Raw genomic sequence first — 8460 nt, 5'->3', positions numbered from 1 at the left:
TTAGGTATGATCGTGATAGACAATTGGATGAACTTGAGGTTTGTTTTGCCTTGTCTCTACACTTTTGATATTACTTCATTAGACCTATTTATAAGGCAGAGCGATAAGAATTTCTTTATTCTATTTATAAGGTATTTTATTGACTTCATGCATGTCAGTAAAATTGATGAAACAAGTATAATTAACAAAACTATAAATTTCTTTATTCTATTTATAAGGCATTTTATTTATGAAATATTAAATAGAGAGATATATATGATAAAGAGGGAAGGGTAATATTAATGGAACAAGTATTATTAACAAGACTTTAATTTTGTCAAAATATTTTATATTTTGGAGTACCAAATTAACTTCAAAAGTATTTTATGAACTGAGATAGATGGAGTGTATTTAACAGAGATAAAGTTGAAAACTTATTAAATTTTTAAAGATGAACTTTAATTTTTCTTGATTTTGGTAAAGTGTGTTGGAATTGACCTATAATGGGATTAGGGAGAGTATCATCCTTTGCACTATGCACGTTATGCACTCAATATTGTGGGCTTTCTTTTGTAGAAAACATGTTCTTCTCAGAAAGAGCAAATAAATACATTACAGCAATGTCTAGCTGATGAAAAGGAGAAATCAAAGGTAAGCAAGCAAATATATATATTTTTTCCCTGCTAAAATAATTGCTTAATTTTGTTAAAAATCCCCAAGTAATGAACTTTTGAGGCAATTTATGTATGTAGTACTAATTGCATTTATTATTATGTTTTTAATTTTTGTCAGATGGCCAACTTATCTGCTTCAGAAACAAAAACAAATCTTGAGGCGCAGAAAAAATTTATAAAGGAACTAGAATTCCAAGTGATTGAGGGAGAGAAATTGAGGAAAAATTTACACAACAGTATCCTTGTAATACTCCTTTTCCTCTGACATTAAGGATTAAAAAAAAGTTTTTCTATTTCTTATCTGTAAATAATAATTTTGTGGCATCCAATGTTAGGAGCTCAAAGGGAACATTCGTGTGTTTTGCCGAGTTCGACCTTTGCTACAAGAAGATGGTTTTGGAACAGAAATGGTTGTTTCTTATCCAACATCAATGGAAGCTCCTGGACGTCGCATTGAATTGGTCCAAAGTGGTATGAGCACTTACTAGGTCATCTGCTATTTCTCATATTAGTTTTATGTATTGTATAAATGTATTTTTTTTAACTATAACATGAGAATTCAAGAATATAATTTCATTCTTTTATGATCAACAGGGCAAACATATCATTTTACATTTGATAAGGTCTTCAATCATGAGGCTTCTCAACAAGACGTTTTCATTGAAATATCACAATTGGTACAAAGTGTGCTTGATGGGTACAAGGTGATTTTGAATCTGTCCATTGTCTATAACTCTTTCATGTTACGTTCTTTTCATAGGCACATGTTAACAACTTGGCATAGATTAAGAAAGTTTTTTAAAATTAGTTAATTGTTGTAAAATTTTAAAATTATCGTCAATATAATTCATTAACTAGATGAGGTCGTTTAATTAATTAATTAGTGCTAGTTAAAGGAAACAATAAACGCTTTAGACAAAAGGTCTTCTATTATGGATCACGAGGAAGGTAGTTATAGTAAAGACTGACGGGAGTATTTGCCACTTGCAAATAAGATTGAAGACAAAAGAGTTTTTCCCCCCTTCTTTATTGGCCTTTTGGAAACAAATGGATCCATAAAGTTGTATTTTAATGGGATAACAAATTTTAACTTAGTACTTTAGAAGCATGTTGTCAATTGATTTGGTTGCTATTTTGCCTCGTTGGTCTGAATAAAAAGCTACACTTTTAATTCCATTCATTTTTCTAAGTTAAATGTTATCACTTACCACGGACATTGGATTTGTGCTTGGATTCTTTAGAGGCATTGTAGCTATAGTTTGAGTACAATGGAAAGAGACCCCCTTGGTGTTTATGTGGCCTTAATTAATTTAATTATCCAAGTTGGATCTATCTCTTGCAAAAGACAAGTCTATGCCTTTTCATTCAAGAAAGAAAGCATAGAAATGGAAAGGATCATTGGTTCCTCAAATTTTTACTATGCGTTTTTGTTTTAAAATTTTTATCTTCTTTCTCTAATATTTCATTCAACGTACTGAGAATTGGATTGATTATTAAATCCATCAAGAAACTAGTTCAAGAGTTAATGGTTAATATTGTAGTCAAATTGTGATTAGATCAGTCGTAAAAAAAAATTCATTGAACCTGTCAAGATAAACTCTGGTATGTGTTTATGCTATGCATTTTTTTAATCTTCTTTCTCTTGCAATTCATTATATATTATGTTTCCATATGCTATATGTGATTTGACATAGGTACTTGGTCTTGCTATGTTAGGTATGCATATTTGCATATGGCCAGACAGGTTCTGGCAAAACTTATACAATGATGGGTGAGCATGATACCCCAGATTTGAAAGGATTGATCCCACGTTCTTTAGAACAGATCTTCCAAGCTACTCAAGCCCTCAAAGATCAAGGATGGAAGTACAAAATGCAGGTTAATAATACCATTTTATTTTGATTATCATGTAGCTTCAATTACATAATATAATCTATGCAGCTGAGCCGATCCCATGCAGTGGGATAAGCTTGCTATTGTTGTATCATGCGTATTTACATCTACAAACTGAAATTGTGACATAGTTTGTCACCTGTTTATAGGCTTCGATACTAGAAATTTATAATGAGACCATTCGAGATTTGTTGTCATCAAATCGTCCAAGTGGGATTGATCAAACACGAAAGGAAAATGGTGCTCATGGGAAGCAACAATACACTATTAAACATGATGCCAATGGAAATACACATGTTTCTGACCTCACTATTATAGATGTTTCTAGTGTAAATGAGATTTCATCTCTCCTTCAACATGCTGCACAATGCAGGTACAGCTTGTTCAGTTGGTTTATATTGTGGAATGTCTAGATTCTCTTGTTCATTTCTATTTTGCTTGATGAAGTTAAGATTGAATGAACTTTCACAAACAATGAACCAGTAAACTGCATGCTCTAATTTGGTTTTGTTTTGCTTTATTCTAGCTTTTTTATAACTGCTCTGACAAGAGTGCTTCTTAAAGCTATTTTTGTAGTAGAGCTAGCAAATATATTTTTATACATAAATAATACTGTTATGGTTTAGAACGCACTACAACCTTCATATTTAAATTATTGTTGTTTGTTCTCTGTATTAATCTCTTGACATTACCTTTTGTTGTTTTAGGTCGGTAGGAAGGACTCAGATGAATGAACAGTCATCAAGAAGCCATTTTGTCTTTACTTTGCGGATATTTGGGATCAATGAGGTACATACTTTCATAATACATTCATTGCACATTACAAAAACTAAGGAATTTAATTAGTTTTGTTAGTGGAATTTATAAAACCTTCTAAATAGTCTGTTACACAAATTATATTAATCCATTTGTGTTATTCTTCTAGAAGTAATTACCCTTACAATTATGAGACCCGTTCTCTTAATCTCTTTGACCTAATTAATTAATAAATATAATTAAGGGAAGTTTTGTCAAAAAAAGATAATAATTTATGTAATAGACAATTTATAGAAAGCTTTATAAAACGTCCAAGACAAACCTCCCAAAAGGTTTCAATAAAAAGGATCAAAGGCAGCCAATAAAAATGTCTAATTGGTAAGGAGTTACTGAGTTAAACGACATCACATGAAGATATGAGTTCAATATCATTATTAATGTGGCAATTTTGTCAGTGGAGATTTGTAAATACTTTGGTTAGTATTTTTTTTAGCTAAGTCTTGGCCTTAATGCGCTTCTAAAACCCAACTTACTTAAAGCTTTTGAAAAAACAAAGAGACCAAAAGAGAGTATTGTACTCTCTCTCTTATTTGATGCATTGATGCCCTTTCCTTCGTAGAATACAGAACAACAAGTGCAAAGTGTCTTAAATTTGATTGATTTGGCTGGAAGTGAAAGACTATCAAGGAGTGAGGCAACAGGGGACCGACTTAAGGAAACACAGGTTCAATATTATTTCTTGTATTCCATGAACTTTTGAGAACATAGTGAATAACTTTATTTACTTAAATGAATTATCAGTGATGATGTTTTGACATTTTGCTTAGGCTATCATCAAAAGCTTATCGTCTTTGAGTGATGTCATATCTGCTTTGGCCAAGAAAGAAGAGCATATTCCTTTCAGGAATTCAAAATTGACCTACCTTCTCCAGGCAAGTTAAACTACAAAATCATGAATGATTTGTTGCGTTAGTTATTATTACTCTATTCCGTCATATTTATAAGGCATTTTTAATATAATCGTATGTTCATATCAATTTAGAAGGTGGTTAAAATTATTTACGAATCTTGATTTTTTCAAAATTACCACAACATTCTCAAACTACTCTCGAAGCAAAAAAAATATTAGTCTCTTGATATTTCTAATAATGTTTGGTCTGTTTATTTAAATAGGCTTGAGTCTAGGCTATTTGGAAAAATAAAAATGAGATTGCCCCTAATTCTGTGTTTGTTGTGTCTTAAATATGAAAAGTTAATGGACCTCACACTTAGAAGGAAATTGCTAGGATGTCCATTGCAAGTTGACACATTAGATAGAATTGAGCTTAATAATAAATATAAATAAAATAGAAGTAACCATAAGCTCTAGCCTTATGTAATTAGGAGATGGACCAACTTGAATATGAATTAGTTGGCAACTTCTTGAGAAGTTAAGCCTCATGTTTTTCTCACAATTATGGAAGTAACTTGCTAAATGCAGTCTAAATAAATTTTGGTTCCTGAATTTATTTTCAATTTTTAATTTAGTCCTTCAACTTTAACTCAAAACAACTCAATTCTCATAATTTTTTGACTTTAAACAACTCAATCCTTATATATATATATATATATATTGACTTGGTACAACTAAATATCTATAATTCTTTAATTCAATAAACTACAAAAGCTAAGTTTTACTAAGTGAAAATTTAATAATTGAATCGATAATTGAGAGAAAGTTTAGGAGCAAAAAATTATATTATCCCTAAATTTTACTCTTGTAGTATTTATTATGACATTCATGAACTTATACTTAAAAAGTATAAAATAAGATTCAACTAAAGCGATATTTTTTATCTCTAACATTAAGCAATGTTATTTTTATTTAACTTCATCTATCGTTTCAGAAAGTTTAGTTGTTCTTATGATGATGCTCTGTTATTTGTTCCATGCATTGCACTCTGCAGCCATGTCTAGGAGGAGATTCAAAAACATTGATGTTTGTGAATGTGTCACCTGATGCTTCTTCTGCTGGAGAGTCACTTTGCTCTCTTCGTTTTGCTTCCAAAGTCAATGCTTGTGATATTGGCATTCCAAGGCGTCACACATCCTCCAAGTCATCTTTTTGATTCTCGGATGAGCTATGGCTGAAGAATTAATTAATGAGTATGAATAAACATTAAAAGAATAAAAAAAAAAGATTCATACTTGTGAATCCCATGTCTTTTTTGTATGTTTTATATTTTACCTTAATTTGATAAAGTGATGATTTAAAGATTATGATCGATTTTAATGATTAGTTAGAGGCCAAAAAAAAGTTAGAGGGATTTTTTATTAGGTTCTATATTTTATTATTAATTTTTTTAATTTAAGGTTAAAGTATATTTTTAGTCCTTTAACTTTATATAATGTTTTAATTTAGTCCTTTAATTTTGTAAAATATTTTTTTAGTCTTTTAACCCTAATATCTTTAATTTTAAATAATTATTTTTGGTGTCAATCATTATTATTTTGAAAAAATTAAACTTAATATGTTAACACTTTAAAATATTTTGTCAATATTTTAAAGTTTAATATAAAAATTTATTAGAATAAAACTAACAATGTCAAGATTAATTGAATACAAAGACATTTTATAAAGTTAAGGAATTAAATTGAAATATTATGTAAAATTAAAGGAGTAAATATGTACTTAATTTAAAAAATGATAAGTATATCTATATTAATTTATATTAACGTAATAAACTTATATTTTAAAAATGAAAATGGAAAATATTTAAAGCTTACATTTAGTGAATTTTTAATACATAAATCATTAACAACTAAAGTAGACCAATAATTTCAGGAAAAACAGAAATGTGCCCCGGTAGCAAATTTTCCACAGGATTCTTTTATCATAGAAAGTCTTTTAGGGGCTAAGTTCTCCCCCCCCCCCCCAAAAAAAAACCATAAATTATATCATAAAAAATATCATATTTTTTAAAGGGAGAATCGCATACAAAGACTTTTTAAAATAATTATTCATAAATAAAAATCAACAAAATCATAAACACTTGAGTTATAAATTTTACATGATTAGTTGAAAATTTTTAAGTACAAACATATTTTTATTACCATAGTTCGTTGAAGATGATCGACAATATATGGTGTGAAATTGAGTTATAAACCAATTCATCTTGCATTATTTACTATCGTTTACAATTCATGACGACAAAGGGTTAATGCTTCAAGTTAATCTGGGTTTGACTTTTGAGTTTTTAGAGGCAATTTTTTTTTAAAAAAAAGACCAGAAAACCAAATATCATTTTATTGGCAAAATGACATTTTTTTTTGAAAAAATTACATTTAGGCTTTATTGAAAGAATTTGTCATTTTTTTATAAATTATAAATAGTCGTTGTAAAGTTATTAATACCCTTAGTCAAATTATTAAAATATAGAATTTAAAACTTGAAAGTATTTTGTGAAATTCACGAGATCTTTAAATAATAAATTTTCTTTTGCAAGACTTAAATGTGATTTTTTTCTTTTTTTTTTCTTTTTGGAGTTTTAAACGTGCTTTCTTCTTCTTTTTTCATTATGAACTACTTATTTCCATATTTTATCTTGTTAGCCAAATATTGGGTTAATGCTTATAATTAAAATGTTTAATATTTATAACTTATTTTTTAAAACTTACAATTGAGTTATGCTATCGATTGAGTGGGAATAATTTCACATGTCATATAGTTGTAATGGATGTGGAGTAGATAAAAATCAAGTCCCAAATTTTTGGAATCAAGTTGAGGTTTTACAATTCTAAGCATAGTGTTTGTCGTGTTCTCTGGTGTGTTGGCATGGTACAGAAGTGTATCTTCAAACCATACTATATCCTTAATTTTAAATCAAACAATGTTTTTGGGATCCTTTATTATAATTTTTCCAAATACAAGTATTTAAAAATAAAGAAATAAAAATGAAAAAAAGCGGAAGAGTTGCATTGTGAGATCAAACATGATATTGATACTAATATTAAAGAAATTATAGAAAATGTTAGATGGAAACTAAAAGAACAACACTAAAGGGGTGATATTATTGTAATATTGTTGGATTGGAAGTTGTTGCTCTACTAATTGTTAGAGGCTCATTACTCTCTACTTGATGCATTCTGATGTGAGGGAACCACATCTAATGCTACAAAAGAAAGTGTCTAGTTTAATCAGACGAAGTGTTGAATTGATTAGAGTATTATTGGAGGGGTTGGAGAGGTTCTCGTATTTGTGTCTTGCCTTCTCTTTTATAGGCAAAAAGTAACATTTCTCTTGACTCTACATTCTAATTTTTTAAGGTCATTATTTGCAATTATTCTCAAAATTTTCTCCACTCTTCATGAAAACATATATTAAAACATTTCAAAAGAGAGTTAAAAAAAAAAAAAGTGGTTGCCTTAAGTTTCTATCATCATGCACCCTCTTATGGAAAACTTCATCACTCTTGCCTTCTGTTGAAGTGATGCATGATTTTTTTTTTAAAAAATATTATTTTTAATCTCTGCACTTTGTTTGAGTTTTGATATAGATTTTTACATTTTATTTTTGATGTTCAGATCTCTATACTTTTCGTTGTTTATAACATTAGTCTTATATTTTTAAAAAGACATTGATGTAACATAAATGGTGTTAATAATACTAACATATCAATTAAAATTGTTAATTTTGTGTGTGCATGTCAAATTGATAAACTTAGAAATTTTAATAAGCAATTTTTTTAAAAGAATCTACATGGAATTTGTGTGTTTTTCTAATCATTTAAAGAGTTTAGATCAACCTTTTTATTTCATTTGATGTAGATTTTTTTTTAAAATTTTGCTTATTAAAAATTTCCATGTCAGCATCAGTTTAACACATAAGGAAATAATTAACGATATGAATTGATATGTTAGCATTATTTAAAATGTTTGAGCCACATCAACGTTTCTTGAAAAATATAAGGACCAATGTTATAAATGGACAAAAGTGTAAAAACTTAAAATAATAAAAATAAAGTGAAGGAATTTAAGTAAAGTATATGAACTAAAAATAGTGTTTTTTTATTTTTTTAATATATGAAATTCATTCGCTGTTGCAATCTCACTCCTCCTAGAAGATTTAGATGGACTTGAGCTGAATAATAAGATTTTTTTGGCCAACCCAGCAAATAAG

General features: G+C 28.6%; 1 protein-coding gene across 1 annotated transcript; it reads left to right on the top strand.

The window, feature by feature from the left end:
- Window positions 1–5550, top strand: LOC129287303 (kinesin-like protein KIN-14C). The gene is made up of 11 exons (XM_054923517.1): window positions 1–38; window positions 556–630; window positions 772–897; window positions 989–1124; window positions 1248–1357; window positions 2370–2531; window positions 2696–2919; window positions 3254–3335; window positions 3922–4026; window positions 4130–4234; window positions 5249–5550. Exons 3-11 carry the CDS (start codon window positions 772–774, stop codon window positions 5408–5410), a joined length of 1212 nt encoding a protein of 403 aa, XP_054779492.1. The 5' UTR covers window positions 1–38; window positions 556–630; the 3' UTR covers window positions 5411–5550.
- The last annotated feature ends 2910 nt before the right edge of the window (window positions 5551–8460 follow it).

The sequence above is a fragment of the Prosopis cineraria genome, unplaced genomic scaffold (assembly GCF_029017545.1).
Source record: "Prosopis cineraria cultivar Desert tree isolate PC_DT_omini unplaced genomic scaffold, ASM2901754v1 PC11, whole genome shotgun sequence".
In the NCBI taxonomy this organism is placed as follows: domain Eukaryota; kingdom Viridiplantae; phylum Streptophyta; class Magnoliopsida; order Fabales; family Fabaceae; genus Prosopis; species Prosopis cineraria.
This window is presented reverse-complemented; position numbering and strand designations above follow the sequence as displayed.